This window comes from Culex quinquefasciatus, chromosome 3, assembly GCF_015732765.1.
Source record: "Culex quinquefasciatus strain JHB chromosome 3, VPISU_Cqui_1.0_pri_paternal, whole genome shotgun sequence".
Taxonomy (NCBI): Eukaryota; Metazoa; Arthropoda; class Insecta; order Diptera; family Culicidae; genus Culex; species Culex quinquefasciatus.
The window spans coordinates 60,246,946-60,268,086 of record NC_051863.1 but is presented as its reverse complement, the minus strand read 5'-3'; the positions used below and the strand labels follow the sequence as shown (position 1 = coordinate 60,268,086).

At 40.5% G+C, this 21,141-nt stretch overlaps 1 protein-coding gene across 3 annotated transcripts in view; it reads right to left on the bottom strand.

The window, feature by feature from the left end:
- The window catches only part of LOC6045570 (ataxin-2 homolog), a 57,400-nt gene extending 44,698 nt beyond the window's left edge, over positions 1 to 12,702 (bottom strand). For all 3 annotated transcript variants that reach the window (XM_038259147.1, XM_038259148.1, XM_038259150.1), the window contains exon 1: positions 12,574 to 12,702. In XM_038259147.1, coding sequence (XP_038115075.1) covers positions 12,574 to 12,623 — 50 coding nt within the window. In that variant the 5' untranslated portion in view covers positions 12,624 to 12,702. The remainder of the gene's footprint in view (positions 1 to 12,573) is intronic.
- Between the last annotated feature and the right edge of the window lie 8,439 nt (positions 12,703 to 21,141).

Here is a 21,141-nt window from a genome sequence, read left to right as displayed (position 1 = left end):
AAACTTGTAAGTACTGAAAATGCAAAAAAGAAAATCCAAGAAAGGCTGATTTCTGATAAATTTGCTCATAGGCAATTTTATTAAGAAATATTTTTTAGTTCTGTTTACTCTGTGAAAATTGTATGCAGCAAATATAAAATTATCGAATTAAAATTACTCAATTAAAACAGGGCTGAAATATGATTTTTTTTAAATAAATTAAAAGAAAATAACAAAGTCGAAAAGTTGATTTGAAATTGAAGAAGTACGAAAACCAATTCCAATTTTTAATAATTTCATATGCCATGAGTGATCTTGAGTATAATTTTTTTTCTACGTTACTTTAAGTTCAACCATCTATGACTAACGTGCTGCTAGGTAGAAGCCACTATCACAATCATTTCATCGTTGAGCAATTCTCTACGAAATCGGTCTTTTTTCTTCAATTTTAATTTTTGTATTTTTTAATCCGGCTGAAACTTTTTTGGTGCCTTCGGTATGCCCAAAGAAGCCATTTTGCATCATTAGTTTGTCCATATAATTTTCCATACAAATTCGGCAGCTGTCCATACAAAAATGTATGAAAATTCAAAAATCTGTATCTTTTGAAGGAATTTTTGATCGATTTGGTGTCTTCGGCAAAGTTGTAGGTATGGATACGGACTACACTGGAAAAATAATTAAAAAATTTGGTGATTTTTTAACTTTTATCACTAAAACTTGATTTACAAAAAACACTATTTTTAATTTTTTTATTTTTGATATGTTTTAGAAGACATAAAATGCCAACTTTTCAGAAATTTCAGGTTGTGCAAAAATCACTGACCGAGTTATGAATTTTAATCAATACTGATTTTTCAAAAATCGAAATTTTGCCGTAAAATTTTTCAACTTCATTTTTCGATGTAAAATCAAATTTGCAATCAAAAGTACTTTACTAAAATTTTGATAAAGTGCACCGTTTTCAAGTTATAGCCATATTTAAGTGACTTTTTTGAAAATAGTCGCAGTTTTCATTTTTAAATTAGTGCACATGTTTGCCCAGTTTTGAAAAAATATTTTGAAAAGCTGAGAAAATTCTCTATATTTTGCTTATTCGGACTATGTTGATACGACCTTTAGTTGCTGAGATATTGCAATGCAAAGGTTTAAAAACAGGAAAATTGATGTTTTCTAAGTTTCACCCAAACAACCCACCATTTTCTATCGTCAATATCTCAGCAACTAATGGTCCGATTTTCAATGTTAATATATGAAACAATTGTGAAATTTTCCGATCTTTTCGAAAAAATATTTTTGGAATTTTCAAATCAAGACAAACATTTTAAAAGGGCGTAATATTGAATGTTTGGCCTTTGTGAAATGTTAGTCTTGATTTGAAAATTCCAAAATATTTTTTCGAAGAGATCGGAAAATTTCACAATTGTTTCATATATTAACATTGAAAATCGGACCATTAGTTGCTGAGATATTGACGATAGAAAATGGTGGGTTGTTTGGGTGAAACTTAGAAAACATCAATTTTCCTGTTTTTAAACCTTTGCATTGCAATATCTCAGCAACTAAAGGTCGTATCAACAAAGTCCAAATAAGCAAAATATAGAGAATTTTCTCAGCTTTTCAAAAATATTTTTTCAAAACTGGGCAAACATGTGCACTAATTTAAAAATGAAAACTGCGACTATTTTCAAAAAGTCACTTAAATATGGCTATAACTTGAAAACGGTGCACTTTATCAAAATTTCAGTAAAGTACTTTTTGATTGCAAATTTGATTTTACATCGAAAAATGAAGTTGAAAAATTTTACGACCAAAATTTCGATTTTTGAAAAATCAGTATTGATTAAAAATTCATAACTCGGTCAGTGATTTTTGCACAACCTGAAATTTATGAAAAGTTGGCATTTTATGCCTTCTAAAACATATCAAAAATAAAAAAATTAAAAATAGTGTTTTTTTGTAAATCAAGTTTTAGTGATAAAAAGTTAAATAAAAAAATCACCAAATTTTTTTACCGTGTATTATTTTTTCCAGTGTAGTCCGTATCCATACCTACAACTTTGCCGAAGACACCAAATCGATCAAAAAATTCCTTCAAAAGATACAGATTTTTGAATTTTCATACATCATTTTTGTATGGACAGCTGCCGAATTTGTATGGAAAATTATATGGACAAACTAATGATGCAAAATGGCTTCTTTGGGCATACCGAAGGCACCAAAAAAGTTTCAGTCGGATTAAAAAATACAAAAAAAATCGAATGACCGAAATCCTAGAGAACTGCTCCGTTATCTCGCAAACACAAACTCCAAACATTTTGCAGTTTGTTTACTTTTCACCACTCCCAGAAACGGATAAACCGCTCTCGAACCGTTTGCCTGCAATCCAGCATCAGCGCCATCCAAACTAGAATGCGACTCATACAGGATGTTTATTTATATGCTTTTTTCTCTTCTGTGCTCCAGCTCCAGCTTCACTCCAGTTTTATTGCGCCTGTCAGGTCAACATCCAACTCACAGCTTCCAGAATCAGTGCAGCTAGTAGAGATGATAACAACAAGAAACTTAAATTCCAAAATGGAAAATAAATATAAAATTCAATAAAAATAAAATGAGTCAAAGACAGGATCAAATTTTCGCCCATTGTCGTTGTTCTCTCAGTCAATAGGGCCAGGCATACTGCATTGCATTTACCGCAGAGATGACTCATTGAAATGTCTTGTCTAAAGGGCCTTATACGTATACCTATTTGTAATCCAAATTTCATTTTTTAAATATAAGGCCGAAATTATTATCATCAAAACTGCGATTTCAACACAAATGATTGCAAATAAAAAACAAACTCTCCACTCTGTAGCCAGGCAGCAGGCAAGTGCACATATCTAACACAACAAAGATGGCGCTGCTCGCCGTAGAGCATGATGTTGCATGGTTCAACGTGAGCAAAAGGGGGAGGGTAGCTAGGCTGAGCGCTCACACAAGTCATGACAGGTTGGGAAGTTTTGCCAGCCCCTCTCGCCTCGTGGTTATTTTCATAATGGCACCCATAGGCCAGTGTTATCGTGGCTATGACGAATAATGTTGCCGATGCTGCTATGACTGAACGAAATGTGTGTTACGGAAGAGGTGGATGAAAAAGAAAAAAAAACCTTTCACGTTTATTTACACTTTTCTAACACGACAGCCACCGCGGTCAGTGCGAAAATCGAGCACGGCACCAATACCAGCTCGTGGTGGTGAATGGATCTGTTGCGGGCAGGGTTGCCAGGATGAATTTTGTCATTAAGGAAACTTTTTTTTTCAATATTGAGCAATTTTTGTATTTTTTAATCCGGCTGAATTTTTTTTGGTGCATTTGGTATGCTCAAAGAAGCCATTTTGCATCATTAACTAATGATGTTCATATACTTTTCTATAAGAATTCGGTAGGGGAAATAAACCTTTTCTAATCAAACACCTATCTTCGTCATATGGAGTTTGATGCTCGATTAAAGCTCCAAAAAAACTTTTCAGGCTATAAACTTACCGGCAACAGCACCGCCTCGAGTAAGCACGCAAATTTATGCCACTTACTGGCCAAAAAAATCAAATTTAATGCACTTTTGATCATAATTTCTATTTTGCGAGACCATTTCTCATCATTTTGGTGGCACACACATCCACACGCAAGATCAGAGGTTGACTGCATAAGAAAAGTCGCCATTAATATCTTTTCACTTGCGCTAACGATTTCAAAGCGCTTAGGTTATAAAATTGCTTCCAACTACCGGCAACATGTTCTTTTGACCAATATTTAGTCGCTCACTTGAAAAATAATCCCAAAAAATAATAATAATTTGCAAGCCAAACATTCAATATTACGCCCTTTTAAAATGTTTGTCTTGATTTGAAAATTCCAAAAATATTTTTTTCGAAAAGATCGGAAAATTTCACAATTGTTTCATATATTAACATTGAAAATCGGACCATTAGTTGCTGAGATATTGACGATAGAAAATGGTGGGTTGTTTGGGTGAAACTTAGAAAACATCAATTTTCCTGTTTTTAAACCTTTGCATTGCAATATCTCAGCAACTAAAGGTCGTATCAACATAGTCCGAATAAGCAAAATATAGAGAATTTTCTCAGCTTTTCAAAAATATTTTTTTCAAAACTGGGCAAACATGTGCACTAATTTAAAAAAATGAAAAACTGCGACTATTTTCAAAAAAGTCACTTAAATATGGCTATAACTTGAAAACGGTGCACTTTATCAAAATTTTAGTAAAGTACTTTTGATTGCAAATTTGATTTTACATCGAAAAATGAAGTTGAAAATTTTTACGACCAAAATTTCGATTTTTTGAAAAAATCAGTATTGATTAAAAAATTCATAACTCGGTCAGTGATTTTTTGCACAACCTGGAAATTTCTGAAAAGTTGGCATTTTATGTCTTCTAAAACATATCAAAAAATAAAAAAAATTAAAAATAGTGTTTTTTTGTAAATCAAGTTTTAGTGATAAAAGTTAAATAAAAAATCACCAAATTTTTTTTACCGTGTATTATTTTTTTCCAGTGTAGTCCGTATCCATACCTACAACTTTGCCGAAGACACCAAATCGATCAAAAAATTCCTTCAAAAGATACAGATTTTTGAATTTTCATACAACATTTTTGTATGGACAGCTGCCGAATTTGTATGGAAAATTATATGGACAAACTAATGATGCAAAATGGCTTCTTTGGGCATACCGAAGGCACCAAAAAAGTTTCAGCCGGATTAAAAAATACAAAAATTAAAATTGAAGAAAAAAGACCGATTTCGTAGAGAATTGCTCAAAAATACCAAACTTTGAAGGTCTGTACCGAGCTCCAGGGTGCTCCAAATTTCAATGTTATATATACCAAAAGATGCGCAAGGATCTGGCCTACACGCCAACGATGTTGAAAATAAACGCTTCAGTGGCCAAAATGCCTCAAAAAGTTACATTTTTGAAAAAAATCTTTTTTTACGGGTTAAATCCCATTTAAAATTGAAGGGCGGAGCGCCAGCTCCTGTTACGTCCAATCAAGCTCATATTTTGGATTTGGGCTTAGTATGCCCACCGGAACAAACCCTTGAATGCCCGCCAAAAAGTCATTTTTGTTACACTCTAGTGGCCAGCAACACCACCAACATGCTGGTGCAGCGCCTGTTGGAGTGAGCAAGTGCTGCCAGGAAACATTCGCTATAAATGCTACTTTTCGTGAGTGTTCGCTTAAAATTTCATCAATTTTGGCAGCACTATGCAGACTCAAAAGAGCGCTGGAAGAAAAAAAGAACTAGGCTGAAAATAGAAAAATGGGCGTGGCCCAATGCACTCGACTGATTAGAATGCATTTTTGAAATATTTTTTTAAATGCTTGTAAAAGGAATAGCATAACCTTTAATAAAAGAGAAAATAAACAGAAATGTTCACAAAAAGTTGCTCTACTCGTTGGTGTACTTGGTTTTAGTAAATTTCAAGAAACAATCCAGATTATCCAGCATCATTCAAACACGACCGCTTATAGGAATAAAGTTATCAGGAGGTAAGAAATAAAAAGTTCTATCGAGTGACTTTTTGATTTTTTTGCTCAGTTGCCTTTTTCATTGAAAATTCTTAGATCCGGATTGAAAACGCGAGAATGAGGTTAGATTGCTAATTTTAAAAATCATTTCAATCACCTTTTTTCAATCAGTGCTTTACTTTTATGATAGAAGTGACTTTAAAAAAATATTTGTCCACTTGAATAACCTGCATTCTTAATTGATTAGTTAGATTTTGGTTGATTAAAACGTTTCCTTATTTTGAATCAGATAATGAACTGGTTTATTCGACCATCACAAAAATATTTTCGTTTATATCAATTAAGCTATATATTTCTCACCTGAAAATGGTTTAATTGGAAATATTTTTTTCGAAAAGATCGGAAAATTTCACGAATGTTTCATATTTCAACATTGTAAATCGGACCATAAGTTGCTGAGATTAGACATTAGAAAACGGTGGGTTGTTAGAGTGAGACTTAGAAAACATCCATTTTCCTGTTTTTAAACACTTGCATGGCAATATCTCAGCAACTAAGGGTCGTATCAACAAAGTTCAAAAAAGAAAAATATAAAGAATTTTCTCAGCATTTCAAAAATATTTTTTTTCAAAAGTGAGCAAACATGTGCACTAATTTAAAAAAAATGAAAAACTGCGACTTTTTTAAAAAAAGTTACCTTAAACTGGCCTTAACTTGAAAACGGTGCACTTTATCAAAATTTTACTGAAGTTCTTTTTGATTGCAAATTTGATTTTACATCGAAACATGAAGTTGAAAAAATTTTGCGACCAATATTTCGATTTTTTGAAAAAAAAAATCAGTATTGATTCAAAAAATTAATAACCAGGTCAAAGATTTTTTGCAGAACCTGGAAATTTCTGAAAAGTTGGTTATAAAAATAGTGTTTTTTTCCAAATCAAGTTTTGGTAATAAAAAGTTAAATAAAAAATCACCATTTTTTTTACTGTGTATTATTTTTTTTCAGTGTAGTCCTTATTCAACTTTGCCGAAGACACCAAATCGATCAAAAAATTCAATCAAATGATACAGATTTTTGAATTTTCATATATCATACAGAAACTTATCAAATCTAGCAAAACAGTATAAACGGGCCAAAGCGAATTTGTACGTGAATCCTCCTCACGTCATTGAATGCTTACATTTGAAGTTAGCAGAATACACTCAATGACTCAATGTTCATTGAGTCGATTGCGGGCAGCGGGGCCACGCGGTTGGATTGTTCCTGTTTTCGGGCGTTCTTTTTTCTCGTCAGTTCTTCCTTTATCCACGTTGATCGGAAGGCACACCGCCGCTGGTGTTCGTTAAACTTACTGTGTTACAAAATAACATGTTAATTTCAGTCGATTTCGTACAGCGATGCGGCGCGGTTGCTTGCAGGATTAATCGTGTTTTTTGTTTTAGACTATGACCACGGGGTTGTTTTGCATGTTTAATCGGGATTTCGAGCGTCCATTTTGTGGAGTGATAAGTGCTTATCATTTTTCCGGCATCGTCAGTCGATTGCAAGTAGCGGGTCGCGCGGTTGACTTGCGTGTTTATTACTGGTTTGAAGATTTTTTTCGTTAAATTGTTTGGTCTTAGCGCCAAAATTTTGAAAAAAAAAGAAAGTGAGATTAGATTTCCCTGATTTCCATATTGACTAATGTTTGAAGTCATATCCTACAGCGGTATTTTTGTTAATTTTTAGGCCAAAAGTAATGTTTATATTTGCTATATTTTAAAGTTCAGATGTGGTTAATAAAAGTCGTGTTGACTTTTTTTATTGCAATGAACAAATTGCAAAAACAAGTTTATATTTTCAAGAAAGAAAATGGGTGTTGTTAGGATGATTTGAATGCTTACATGAAAAATTGCTATTTGTCAACATCAAATCTTAGTTGTATGATAAATCTAGAGTACTTTTTCAAAAGGTCCTATGTGCAAAAACCTCAATCTGAGAAATTTGATGATAAAGTTTTGGTGCACATTTTTAAATCCCATTCAAACACGTTTGGGTATTTTTCGATTCTGAAAACGCCCAAATGGGTCTAGAGTAATGCTTTTCAAGTGTACATCTCGGGATTATATAAAAGACAAGATTACACTTAGTTCTGACGCAATTTGGTTCATACAACCTGTGAGTGCACATAGGACACGTTTCATAGAACAATTTTTGCACATAAGACATTGGCATTGGACTATATTCATGTGGCATTGCTCATAAAACTTTATCAAATAAAATGTAAATCTCGATTTAAAAAAACTACATTTTTGTGGTAATAATGTATTTCCAACCCTCTCGCAACGTGTAGGCAACAGCTGACGAAGAGCATGAAATATTTCAATGCTTCCAGCGCGTGAGAGGAGAGAGAAGCCGTTATTTTCCAATGAGCCTTCTGTCAGATGGGTGGCGGGTAGGATTATTTACCATGTCAAATTAACCAATGCGCCAATGTAAACAATCATCATTGTTTACTTTGGCGCATAGGATAATTTGACATGGTAAATTATCTTATCCGCCTATCGTGCTGTGAGCGCACATACTACATGTTATAATCCTTCGTTTTTGAAAGTTTTTGGCCCAAGTAGTGTAAACATATTATTTAACACTTATAAACAAGTGTTCCGATAGCCCCAGCAGCACTGCATGCGCACAATTTTTATGCCAAAGTGGCGGATTACCTGGAGGCGGGCTAGCGCGGATCCTGGTGATGTACAACATCCGCGAGCGGGACTGCACCGTGGACGCGTACCGGTTGCTGAACGTATATGCGAATCGCCGCCTACAACAAAGGAACAACCTACCGAAGAAGGCGCGGCAGAGTGAGAAGAGGTCGAGGAAGACATTTCGGTGCTGGTGGAAAAGCAAGCCAAAGCGACCAAACGGAGAAGAAAAAGGACCGGTTTGAGTCGGTGAACACCGGGATGAAAAATATCTGATTTCTACCTAACCTAAACTGTGCTCAAGATTCGGCGGGACGAGACCGAAACCAATAAGAAAAAGAGCTGCAACATTCTGCGGTTGATGCCGATCGACGTAATCACCAAGGCCAACCTGAAGGACACTATTGGCGACGCCGGCTCTCTGTTTGAACGATACTTTGTGAGGCAACCAAAAACGTTCGTGATCATCTTCCACCGGCGATTAAACAACGGACTGGAACGCGAGAGCGTTATCACCGGGTTCGCCGAAATGAACCGGGACAACAAGGCGAACCTGAAGCATCCGGAGCTGGCAGTGATCGTCGAACTGATCAAAGGACTGACGCTGATTAGTATCGTGCCGCAGTTTTCGCAGCTGCAAATGTACAACTTGATGGAGATTTTCACCTAGGATGACGGGGACGCCATGTTTCTGGAATCGAGAAGCAGAACGAGATGTAGTCTGGCCAGAAGGTTGCTGCTAAAGAGATTGAGTCAAAGGTTGGAGAAGAGAAAAGTGTAGCAAAGGACGGAAAAGGTTCGCAGAAGGAACCGGAACCGGAGGATGTTCAAAAGCCATAAGATGATGCTATCCCTAAAGAAAAGGCTTAGCCTGAGCAATAAGTTTGACCTTAGATTCACGATTTTTGACTGTATTTTTTGTAAGGTTATGATTTGTAAAATGTATAACTAAATTCATTGACTTTATTTCATGTTGGCGCAACTTATTGTACATGTTTTGTCGCCGTTTTTGCACTGGAACGAAATCTAATAGCGATCTAATTGACACGGGATGGTCATGCGATAGAGGTACGTGTTGATCACGATGTAATCGGCACCAGCTTTGAAGATGTCCAGATGAGTTTCGGTGACCGCGTTCGGGTTGGTCGCGTGGTATCGGCCGCATGGTCCTGGCTAACTTGCTTCGACAGATGCGTCGAGTAACCTCCGTCGATGACGATGTACGATCGGTGAGCAATCGGTTGAACCTGCGGTAACGAAGGATGCAAGATGTTGATTCAGGAGCTGCCCTGAGAAACTTGCTCTTTGCCAAAGAATTATTCCGATCTCAGGGGTTGGATCTCCGAACGGGTTCTACGGCTGTTGCTTGGCCGACGGGTGAGGTCAGCTTGGGATTTGAAGAGCGCAAGTCGCACAAAACTGGAATCAATTGCAATGATCGAGGTGCTTATGCGGCGGTCCGCGCGCATTTACAACCTCCAGCATCTTCAGGTTAACGAACGCCTCGAAGTCATGTCCCCGAGCAAGTCCAGGATCTCATCCGAGTACTGGGTAAAGTGCTCGTATGAATCGAACGCTGCTAAACTGCCAGGGCCATGAACGAGTCGGTTAGGTTGCCGACTTGATGCCGTTTGGGAGGAGTCTGGAAAAACGGAAAGCATCGGTTCACAAAAAAAAACAGAGGCACAGACGAAAAACACTTGTAACGTGCTGTGCTGTGGATGTGCTGTTGGCAGCAAGAATTGGAAGTTGATCAGCGGGACTTTGCCGGACAGCTCCAGATGCTGCAGACGAGTACGCCCAATGGACGTAATCCAGCATTGCATTGCAGACTGCACGATAACAGAGGTAGAAAGGTAGTCGTGTGGAATATCCAAGATGGTAACATCCGAAAAGATCAACCACTGCAGGTTTTCGTGCTCTTAGACAGACAGATGGACTTTATCTGGTTGTGACGTAGTTCTTAAGCTGGCTGATGAGCAGCTATTAGGACCTGTCGAGCGCGAAGAGTCATAAGCGATTCTTCAGCGAGGTAAGTTCGCTCAGATTAGCAGCCAATTCCTCCGTAAAACCAGGTCGTTTATGGCTGGCTGTGAGAAAAGATCATCACGACGACGAAGGCACGACGCACTTGTCGTAGTGTCCATGCTGGAACTGAAAAACCACGGCGTAGTACTGACAGATATTGCACGGCCGCCATGCGACCGCGTATTCCGTTACGGTGGCGCTGCTCCAGCTGGACGATGCCCTGCGTAGTCAGGAACAACACGTCGTTATCGGAGCGCTTCGGCAGAGTCTTTATAACCCATAATAATGTACGGTTTGTCCGACTGGATCCGCTTGGTGATCAATTCTTCATGAAACTATTCGTACGGAAAATCACCTGAGTCGAGAGTTCCTTAAGTGCAATTTGTATTTTTTTCGCCCCTCAAGAAACAATGACCAAACGCACCTCGACGTAAAAGCACCGGGAACTTAAGGGGTTACATACATGTAAATCGATAAAAAAGTCAGAGGTTGGTGTGAGCACACACTTAATTTTATTTAAAAACTGTAACCCTTAACCGCCGCAACCTCTATGTTTCCGCCCGCTCCGGTGGCCTCAGAAACACTAGTCTCAGCAGCTCGTGCATTTTTGGATTTTCGGACACGTTGTCCCAAGCGGCCCAGACGACCTGCATCTGCGTGCGTAATTATGAGTTTGCCGTTGGCGAAGTTGTTGATAGCCGATCCGCCCGGGTTCCGGCAATCTTAATGTACTCGACGTTCGTCTTGAGATTCTCTGACAGACCATGACCATAAAGCGGATGGCGCGCTCTTTTTTAAGGTTTCTAGAAGCGTCCTCCGTACCACGTCCGCCGCCGCTTGTTTGGTCGTTGTCGGGGGACCAGGTACCGTAAAGCAGTGCTGCGGGTGATGAAAAAGTAGTTTAAGGTTAAGGTTTATTAAATTTAAAAGGATAACATTTCCTCCTGAAATGTGTTAACCGGTACCGTGGCCATCCGAAGTCGTCCCTGGCCAAAAAGGTGGGATGTTTTCTGGCCTTCCGGATGTTTTTTTTTGTCGGTTCCGTGGCCATCCGGAAGGCTTCCCTGCGCAAGAGGGATGATGCTTTTTGGCCATCCGGATTGCCATGAAACGGACAAATTCTATCCAGGCGGCCAAAAAGCATCCTCCCTTTTGCACAGGGACACCTTCCAGATAGCCACGGAACCAAGAAAACCCATCCGGAAAGCCAAATAATAGCCACGGTACCGGCAAAACCAACCCGGAAGGCCAAACAAATATTCGCCCTCTTGCACAGGGACGCCTTTCGGAGCCGATCCCATGGTCCAGGAATCATCTTTGGGAATCACGGTAATTTTCCACCCTACTTACCGTATTTTTTTTTGTTGCCGCAATCCTTCGCCCTCCGACACTTTTCTTTTAAAACTCAAACAGTCCACAACAATGATCTGTCCGCGATCCTATGAACCAAAACAAAAAACATATTTTATGCTGTTTTTTTGAGTTGTTTTGGTATGTCATGCTGGGAGTCGTATCCGCCAGATTCGGGAGAGAGAGCTCATTGGTTAAATTTCGCTCTTCTCTTTTGCTGTGTCAGGCATTGAAACATTTCATACTCTCTTACAGCTGACGTCTACACGTTAACTGGATTCTAGACAAACATTATTTTTAAAAAGATATATGGATATAAAAAAAATCTATCATTACTTTCTAATTATTCAATAAAATGCGTACATACGTCGTTATTATATTAGCGTATGTGCATAACGATTGAAATATATTTAAAATTGTACATAGGTTGATTTGTTATTGTCGTATGTGCATCATTTTACTGAATGCACATAGGACACTGAGAGGTAAAACGACGTAAATTATTTTGTATAAAAATTTAAGAGAATGCTCATAGGTTATTTTGCATTTCGCTAATATTTTTAAAAATTAAATACTTAGAAGAAATCGGGTTTGAGGATAGTGTAGTTTTGGATATGCAGAACGTCATGCATTGAATAACTCAGTTTGTTTACTTTTGGCGCATAGGACCTTTTGAAAAAGTACTCTAGAAATCATGTTTCAGATAAATCGCAATTCCCTTCATTGGCAGCACTTCCACTCGATTCCCAACTCCCCTCGCGCGCACGCCATCCGTCAGCGAGAGTGTGTGTGGTATTGGTGGACGGATTGCCCCCATCCCCCCCCCCGTGGTGGTCATATTTGTATCGCCCGTGTAACACACAATTTAGCACAACTGATTTGACTAATTTCGTCAGCACTTTTTATTTTTTTTCGCTCCACACTCTTCTTTGTTAGCCCCGTCTGCCCTTGAGCACTTTGTTTGAAACAGAAAAAAAACTAATTAAAATTGCAAACTCACCTCGCCGGACCGCCCTGGCCGGGCCGGGACGCCTTGTTCCGCTTGTTCATCGTGTCGTAGTCTTCCGGTGCAGCACCGTTTCCGCCGCCGCCGCCGCCCGACGACCTCGAGGAGCTGCTGCTCGCTGAGGAGGAGTGGCCCAAGTAGGAGCCTTCCCGGTGATGGTTTCGCGTGGGGACCGGAATTTTGGCGGCTTGTGGGGGGTGTTGGAGGCGCGCGGACCAGTTCCGTTGGGTTCCGGAGAGTTTCTTGCGGGTTTGGCCAAAAATAACAACACACACACACACACGAACACGCGATTTCACAACGGCAAGAGTCTCTTTCTTCGTTTGTGGCCGCACACAAGGTGGGGGAAGGTTGGCCACACGCGGGAAGCTGTTGCTGGCCTGGCCTTTTATGTAATCCTCCGTGCGTGACTTCCTCGTTTCGTTCGCGATATTTGGAATCTACGAGGGGGGAGCCTGATTTTCGTGCGAGCACTGCTCTAGAGACGATTACCGGTGGCCACGTTTGTTTTTCCTTGCTCCAGGTAGGGGACAGTAGAGTTACGAAATGAGATCCAGCCCGATTTCGCTACCTACTCGCCACTGGTCCTCCTTCTTCTCCGACGGAGGGAATTTCCGCGCCGCCAAAACACAACAACAAAATGGTTTACCTAAGGAGTTTTCGTCGTAATAACCGACCGTGCCGTTTCGGGAACCTAGTCCTGGACCTCGCGCCACAGGAATCGTGCAAAATGACCCGAAAAACGCGAAAAAATAAACCCAAAACACTCGCGACTTTTGCTTCCTGTGAAGAGAAACACTTTTCCTCGCACACTTACGTGTGTCGTCGTCCAGCCGTCGTTGACAGCTCGTCGAAGTTCCCTTTCCCACTAGTATTGGTGAGGCCGAACTTCCCCTTTTCTTCTTGGCGTCGTCGTCGTGGCGAATTTCTCCCTTCACTTCTCTCCTCTTTCTGCACTCCTCGCTTCCTCCCTCTTCCCCTTTATAAACCAACCTCACGAGGGAAATCTTGCCAACCTTTTTCGTCGACCGAATTTTTTCGGTCCACTTTTTGGACTCTTCGGAGACTTGCCTGGCTCGGAACTCCGGTTTGCGCGTGCGGTCACTCGCGACGACTGTCGGTTGCGGGGTGTGAAAAACGAACAAATTCTCGATTAAACTCGGGATATGGCGCGCTCGCGAGCTGTGAACGGAAAAACGCTTTCTTCTTCCAAAAACTCGCAAGTTTCACTGTGGTGGATGAGTGAGGTTGTGTGCGTGAGAGAGGTTTTGTACACGGTGCTGTGAGGAGTGTCAACTTTGGGTAGTAATGATACCCAGTCAGGCGATCATCGGTTTAATGGATTCAATACGGTACGAATTCCGTTTCGAAAAATGCTGCTGTCAAATCGCAACATGGAGTTAAATTTTCTGTGCAGTTGCTGTGAATCTCTCGATACTGAATTCTCTGATAAGGCGACCCTTAACGATGCTCCATCGTTGAGGAAAGAGTCTGTTTTCCATGTTAGTAACCTGGCGGCTGATCAACAGTATCAGCGACGACGTACACACAAAGAAAAAAGCAGAGTTCGGAAACTCACTCACGAGTTATTAGTTATTTACTCAACCATGAGGAAAAACTAAGTGACCTGCGAGTAAATTACTCAACACTCTCGGTACGTGTGAGCGACTTCCTCATTTACTCACAAAGAGGGCTTTGAACGCTCACGAGGGCTATTTTAGAAAACAAATTTCGAGATGTCAAACTCTACATTAGTGAATTTCATGCTCAATAAAGGAGAAAAGCTCGGAACTTAACCTCAAAGGTAAACAACGGAATGAACTTTTTTGACAGGTGTCAGTTCCGGCACTTAGCAATTAAAATTATAATTTTGTTCCGGTTGTTCCGTTTCGCATGGACACAAATACTCCTGGTCACGGGGCAAGGACACGGCCACGGGAATGGCCAGGAACAGACACCTACACGGCCAGGGACACGAAAACGGCCAGCAGCACGGGCACGAACAAGGGCAGGAGTCCGGACAAGGACACGGCCTAGAGCACGGCCACGGGAACGATCAGGAACAGGCAACTACGTGGTCAGGTGCACGTATACGAACACGGCCAGAAGCATGGACAAGCACACGGGCACTAATACGGAAAAAAAAACTCGGATTATGACGTTTCGCGTAATCGGAAGCAAATTCAAATTCAAAAAAAAGCTAATTCCCGATTTGACACCTGTCAAACCACTCAAATGGCACTCACAAAATGAATACTGAGTTCTTTGAGTTCATTTGCTACGTCACGGTTTTCTTGCCTACCCTGTTAGACTGAAGTCCCGCGGTCGTGCGATTCGAAGCGTTATCTACTCAAAATCGATTGAGTCCTGCCATTTTCGAGCGTTTGTCGAGCGTTTTGATCGAATGTCAAAGGCGACATTTGCAGTTCTTGTTTATAATAGTAGGCGTCGTAATTTGATGACAGTTCAATTTGTTCAAGCCCATTTTTTCACTTGTGAAAATTCATATTTTTTTAGTAAAATTAGTGAAATTTCTGCTGATTAGTGGGTGGCTACAGTGTGATTAAACATTTTTTAAAGGGCAATGAAGTTTTGCCAGCAGAAGGAATTCACGGTGCTTGGAAAATATGGTCAAGATTTGTGATTTGACGCAGAACCGCACAACCCAAGTGGCCATCAACGAGAAACAAAGAACCATCAGCCGGTACACTGGGTAAGAATTTTCAAATCAACCATCTATTTGTGTCTAATTTTCTGTCAATTTCATTTTTCAGGCTTTGATTTCTATTTCACGTTTTCCACCAAGAAACCAGTGTCGATTCAAGTGTCTTGTTATTATAAATAATCAGAGAGAGTTCAATAAAAATAAAACGCTTTTAAATAAATAAAAAAAAACCTTTTTCCATTACAAAATCAAAAAAGCCGAAATATGTACGTCAGATAATGGCAGGACATTCTAAATAACAAAGGCGCCCGAAAACGGCCCGACGACGGCCCGTCAACGTCGATTTTCTCAAACGTCGATTTCGACGATCGTCGGACAAAGTGTTGCATATACGCACGAAAAGGGCCCGAATTCCGTCGGACAAACCGACGGAATTCGGGCCGTTTTGTCGAGCCGTCCGGCGGTTTTCGGGCCGTTGTCGGCCCGGTCCGTCTGTCAGGGTATTCTTTATGTAAACTTATGTCACAAACATAAACAATGACTTTTAAACCCCGCCGTTTGACATGCATGATTTTTAAAGCCCGCCAAACAAATCGCAGCAAACTGGTGGTTGCTCAGGGGAAATTTCCTTGTCAAAAGTTTTTTGTTTTCATTTGAAACAGTTTTGAATTTTCTGGGTCCTGATTTTAAACTAGACCGGATTTAACCGAAAACAGGACAAGTGGAATATTTATTATAGGAATCCAAATCTCCTTCTTTCATCATGATAGTCCCACACAAATGGCATTTCGTGGATCTCGGTGTTGAGCAGTTGATGGAAGGTGAAATTGTACCCTGATCGCTTTCGGCGGATCTTGGTGTGAAAATGTGAAAATGAAATAGTTCGTCAAAGTCAGAGTGAATCTAAAATTGAAGACTAATTATTTATTGATAGTAGAATTTGTGTTATTTATGTTATGTTATCAAAGTGAAATACAATCGTTTTTATAAAAAATGGGGGAGGGGTGTTTGTGTCTGTTGTGCTGAAAATTTAAATTCTATCGATAATGATAAGCATATTTTCAATCTTTAACTCTTGGGAAATTATTCTAGCTAATAAAAATAAATTATGCTAGAAGAATAAACTTGAAATCAAACAAAACGAAAGCATTGTTATGTTTTTTATCTTCCTTTGTTTTTTTTTTGTTTAAGACGCTACTTTTTTGGTTTTCTTCATTCATTTTTCGTCTCGGACAAGATGGTGAACAATACAGAAATTCAGATTCTTCCCGGTTTCTTTGCATTGCTACTGGAGCAAAACGAGGATTTAGCAAATAATATCTGAACAAGAAAATTTGCATTTGATGTGCATTCTAGCTTTTCTACCAACCAAAACACCAAAAGCAACATTCATGTAATCATTCGAACACTGACAATAAGTGCTGTTATGCTTTCTTATGAAACGGTGTGCAAAAGGATGAGCGAGGATAAAGATTCAACAAAAAATACATATTTAGGAACCTCTTCCGTTTATGCATATAATATCAGCAATGAATTAAGCCTAATTCAATAAAAGATGAACTGGTACTAGAGAATTAAAGAATCCGGAAACTTATAAGAACAATTTGTGCCACTAAAAATCACCACCGTTTCAAAAGAAAACAGAAAACTTTTGACAAGTACTTCTCCGATTTTCCCCCAGCAACCCCCAGTGTGCTGCGATTTGTTTAGCGGGTTTTAAAAATCTTGCATGTCAAACGGCGGGATTTAAAAGTCATTGTTTATGTTTGTGACATAAGTTTACATAAAGAATAGAGGAGAAAATTATGACGTCAGAAATGAACTCAAATCACTCAAAGTTCATTTTGTGAGTGACTTTAACATTTTTGCCTAGTTTGACAGTTACCTCGTTCCCAGGTTTTCTGTGGGAGAGAAAAGGAGGCGAATACTTTATGAAAATCATACCTGTCAAAATTCCTTGCCTCAAAATTTTGTCGCGAGTTACTTTTCTCCTCTATAGGCAAGAAAACCGTGACGTAGCAAATGAACTCAAAGAACTCAGTATTCATTTTGTGAGTGCCATTTGAGTGGTTTGACAGGTGTCAAATCGGGACTTAGCATTTTTTTGAATTTGAATTTGCTTCCGATTACGCGAAACGTCATAATCCGAGTTTTTTTTTTCGAATCGGGACATCCCGAAGAAGTTGCCGTAGCCGCCGGTGGCTTTGGCTTGAAGGTTTACTGAAAATGAAAAAAGCCGATCCAGTGCTTTAGACAGCTTTAGGCTAGGGCTACCGGCAGCCGCTGAGGCTCCACTGGCGTGTCCTGGTTCTTAGGCAAGACATACTGGTAGAACTGACAGCGACCGGGAATGGCCACAGTTGCACAGCTGTCTAAGGGAGTGACCGATACCCACAACAACACGGCCATCTTCTTTTGGTATGGCTGCCAACATTAACCCGCAGAAGCTGCCTCCGTCTGCGGCCTCCGATTTATCCTGTGGTAGGTCAATCCACAACGGATTTCGACCGGTCGCCTATCTGAAAATTATGAAAATAATTGCCCACCCAGCAGCCGCTGGACTTAGGCAATCCAAGGTTTCTTTTGCAGCAATGACAAAAAAAAATATACCAGACAGAACAAAAAAATATATTTATGCCTAATTAATATCAACACAGAATCTTCGGATTTATAGACATTAACACTACCTCGAATGTACAATCGATTGATAAAGACGTTTGATTTTGGATTGATATGTTCATTGATTCTGTAAATAACAAACTGTTGGAAAGGAATTTATTCAGCCCTCACACTCACGGTGAGTATCGAGAGTGTTTTCTGTGAGGAAGCCTACTCAATTTGTGAGTGTGAGTGGTTTTCCGAACTCTGGAAAAAAGACTATAAATTTAAAAAGATCGTTCGTTGGATTAAAAGTTCGCGTTGGTGAATATTCGTAGAAAGTTCAAACTTTTTAATTTAAAAGTTGGAAAGTTGTTGATACTACCATGAATTTCTGGAACATAATCGTTGTATCGTTAAGAGTTTCTTACTTTTAATCTGAGAAGAAACTTTTTATGGAAAGAATAAATAACATTTAACACTTACAGTGGCGATTTACGAAAAATGTCATAGATTTTATTTCAATATTTTAATATTAAAACAGTGTTTTCGATTTTTTTTGTATTTTACCACCGACAATTTAACGCATCTGCTTATGATTGGCCAACTTCCGCGTCCAAGCTGTGCCGACTCTTACGGTACGTCACCGGCCCGTCCGAAGACCCCAGGCTGAGCAGGTTACCGATGGACGTTTCGTTGGGCAGCAACATCGCGGCTTTCATTTTGGAGCTTGACATCGATGTAGAAAATAGGGTGGTCTCGTTGGCGGCCATCATCAGGACAGGCTTGGAGGAGTTGGCCATAGAGTTATCTAAGCCCGATCTCACGCACACTAGCGCACCATTTGTTTTGCTGGTGGGTACAAAATTTAACCTCAATCTTTTTCGTGTACGTACACGCAATACATGCGCACGTAGATAACTCTATTGGTTGTTGATTCGGGAAGGGAAGTCGACTTTTTCCGGCGGGGAAGTGAAGTGCCTGAATGGATAGTTCCCGATCACTTCGTTCTCCTTCGAGAATGACACAGATGTTGCCGACTCGCCAACAAAGTTTATCGGGCCGAAGCTGTACCGTCGCGAGATGAGCGTTTGCAGGCGGGAGTTGCTGAAAGAGTTTGAAAGTAAATGAAATTGGCTATACACTGAACACGTTCTCAATACTCACCGGTGACTTCTTCGGTATTCCTAGTAGATGTTCTTGATCAGGTTCGTTGGATCTCGCTCCAACCTCTGGAAGTAATCTGACTACGATAGCTCCAGGACCTGCGGGTTTCGTACAGACGATCCTTCCAGAACAGGTGCAAACTGTTCTTCTGGATGTTTAGGTTATACTCGTCAAACATGTCCCGCAACGAGAAATGGATTGCGGGCCCTCGGGACATCCCACACTGTCCCGTCATCACTTCCGGCACATAATGCTGTCGATAGTCGTAAACCGCCGGCACCGAGTGCAACATCCGCGCTGACCGCCTCCGATTATGCCGCTTCTCGTTGTTTCCCTCTTCCGTTTCCGCGTTCGGTTTTTGATGGTCGTCATGGACCACTCACTAACCACCGAAATCACCAAAAGTTTGTTTACATTTTGGACTCACGGTCACATGAGAACGACATAAATTTAGTGAATTTAATGAAATAAATTATACCGTCGAATTAAAAGTTAAAACCAGGTAATCAACAACTCGAAAAAAATGTTGTTGTCCGACGATCCATAGTTTTTTTGAACTCTTTGGATATTTGAAAACTTTTAAATCAGTTAGCAATTAGATTTTCAAAAACTGTAGCAGTAAAAGATTTCATTTTCAAAACAATAAAAATACTTTTAATTTAACAAATTTTTACCACTTTTTATTTCAAGAGTAAGTTACTTTTGTCATTACAGGTTGAACCAAGTGGAGGGAGATCTGGAAAGTGTGAGGGTTCCGAGTCAGAATTGGAGTGAAGCAGCCCAGAACCGAGTTAGTTGACAACGCACCTGGAGACAACCCATGAGTAAGTAAGGGATTGGAAACTCGAGATGTGTGCTGGGGACAGCTTTTGTCGTGCTGGGTGAAATGGCATAGCGCGTTATTGGTTAGGAATCAATGGCCGATTTTTCAACCTGAGCATCATCAATGTGCACAGCCCGCACATGGGAAGCGACGTCGATGACTAAGACGCTTCCTACGAGCTTCTTAACCGCGAGTACAGGAAGTGTCCACAACACAACGCTAAGATTGTTATCGGCGACTTAAACGCTCAAGACGGCCAGGAGGATGAGTTCGGACCGGTTATTGGGAGGTTCAGCTTCCACCAGCACGACGCACGAGAACGGCCTATGACTCATCGATTTAGCTACCTCCCGAGACATGGCCATACGAAGTACCTTCTTTCAGCACTGCCTTTCCTAAAAGTAAACCTAGAGATCACCAAACGACACGGAAACCATGTTCTCATCGATGGTCGGCACTTCTCGGACATAATCGACTTGGACCACTACCAGTTGGTGGCAATGCTGCGCCAACGCCTGTCCAAGGTCAACAAGACCCGGTACCGTCGCCCGCAGCAGTATAATCTGGAGCCACTCAAGAACCACGAGGTAGCTTCCCAGTACGGGCGGGAACTCGAAGCCGCGTTGTCAGGCGAGGGTGAACTCGAGCCGAGTTCGACGAGGAATGCTAAGCGATTTGGGAATAACGCCCGTGGGAACAAGGAGTTGTACAAACAGCTGCGAAGGCAGCAAACCCATCTCTTCCGGGATAAGAAGCACCGCCTGGAAGAGTTGGAGTGCCAGGTCATGGAACAGCAGTATCGCTCCAACGAAACGCGTAAGTTCTACAAGAAACTCGGTCAATCCCGGAAAGGCTTCATGCCGCGTGCCGAAATGTGCCGGGATAAGGACGGAGGAATCTTGACGGACGAGCGTGAGGTGATTGAAAGGTGGAAGCAGCACTTCGACGAGCACCTAAACAGCCCAGAGGTAGAGTACCAGGGCGACCCATCGCGACCTATAAAGTACTGTTTCAGATCATTTTCTTTCGTCTGTCGGAGCCAACAAAGAATTCCGTACCACCAACTGGGGCGAATCGGGACTACAGCTTTTGGAACACTTAAATGCTTGAAATTGGAATAAGGATGCACTATTTTTGTGGTTCTGTGTATGTTCTATCCGAAACTAATCAAAAATATCAAAATAATATAATATGCAGTAACAAAGCCTAAAACAGCTGTCCCAATTCGCTCCATGTGTCCCGTTCCGCCCCAGATGACGGTACCAAGCCGGGCTGACAAGTTTTTCGGATGGCAGAAACAAGACATTAA